Source organism: Apaloderma vittatum, unplaced genomic scaffold, assembly GCF_000703405.1.
Source record: "Apaloderma vittatum isolate BGI_N311 unplaced genomic scaffold, ASM70340v1 scaffold26906, whole genome shotgun sequence".
NCBI classification, from domain to species: domain Eukaryota; kingdom Metazoa; phylum Chordata; class Aves; order Trogoniformes; family Trogonidae; genus Apaloderma; species Apaloderma vittatum.
Genome location: NW_009721656.1, coordinates 2829 through 4218, shown reverse-complemented (window position 1 = coordinate 4218; position 1390 = coordinate 2829). Strand labels below are relative to the sequence as shown.

The 1390-nt window shown below is 53.5% G+C and overlaps 1 protein-coding gene across 1 annotated transcript in view; it reads right to left on the bottom strand.

Moving 5' to 3' along the window:
- Window positions 1-651: 651 nt before the first annotated feature.
- The window catches only part of PROK1 (prokineticin 1), a 1322-nt gene continuing 583 nt past the window's right edge, over window positions 652-1390 (bottom strand). The window contains exon 2 of the mRNA XM_009871483.1: window positions 652-777. Coding sequence (XP_009869785.1) covers window positions 652-777 — 126 coding nt within the window. The remainder of the gene's footprint in view (window positions 778-1390) is intronic.

Sequence of the window (1390 nt, the reverse complement as noted above, 5' to 3'; positions counted from 1 at the left end):
TTTAATATCCCCTTCTCCTCTCCAAACCAAGCCGTAAAGGCAGGCTCCCGAACGTCAGGCAGATGTTGCAGGTGGAAAATATTTTTATTACTTCCCAAAGTCCCACATCTGGCAGAGCCAGCCCTGCCAAACTCAAACCTTGGAGAAACCCATTTTTTAAATCCCCACTTGTACTTGGTATTGACTTTTTTTTAGATTAGAGCATCCATCACCAGCTGCTTCCAAGAAATAACACACTGGTAAGACATGATGGGGCATATCATGACGGGAATTCTCGGTACAGAAGCGGTTTATCCAGGAGGAATTGCAGGGAAACTGCTAAAACTCCTGGCAAAAGGAAGTTCCTGCTCTTCTCTAATTTTTGTTTTTCCTCACGCACGACTGGGAAGGGTAAAAATAATTCAAGCCAGGTCTGTGCCCCCACTTTCAGCCCTGCAGCCGCTTTGGCAGGTGAAGTGATGGGCTGGGCTGGGGCAGAGCTTTGTTGGACCAGCCGTGCCTCAGTTTCCCCATATAACATCTGGCTGATAACGACTCTGCCTACCTTGGGAAAAATAAAACCCAGCATTTTGAAGGTTACCCAGAGCTACGCGAACACCCAGCGGCCACGGGAGAGGGCAAGAAATGGGTGCTGGGGGCTCACGGATGGCGTCACCCTAAAAAATCGACGTTCTTGAAGTCACTGGAGCAGCGGTAGCGACCGTCGAGGAACCTGGAGCAGATGAAGTTGGGCAAACAGGGGCAGGTGTGGTGCTGGCGCTTCCCGAAGAAAGGGACCTGCGGAGAAACACGGGAGAGACGAGCGCGTCAGGGCTCTGCCACAACCGAAAACTCATCCAACGGGATGAAAGCTTGAGAAAATCTCTGGATTTTCTCAGAGGTTTAGCAGGGATACGCCTGAAATTAATTTTTGAGCCTGCTCCTCATGCGAGCAGTCGTTAAATCTTGCACCTGAATCGATACGGGCGCACGGTGATGGATTAAACCCTCAGGGAGGAGGGACGGCAGCGGCGTCGCGCCTTTGGCTGATCCCAGGGCTCGGGGGCTTTTTACGGACAAAAATCACGGTGCTGGGGCAGCTCCGAGGCGTTAATTCAGCTTCTCCTCGCTTTTACGGCTCAACTGGGGTCAGCGTGGCAGCTCTGCCCCAGCTCCATGTCAAGATCCGCAGCACCCGTGGGTGCACCCCAAAAAATTTTTGGGTGACAGGGGTTGGCTCAAAACATTTCAGAGGGTGAAACCAGCTCGAGGATCACCACGATGCTGCCCGGAGCCTCATCCCAAACCCACCTCAGCACCTCCCCAACCCCGACACCGACCTCCTTTCTCAACCCTTGAGCTCTTGCCCGCTCCTCGTCCCCTCCCTGCACCCCAACCCCACCGAGCACCC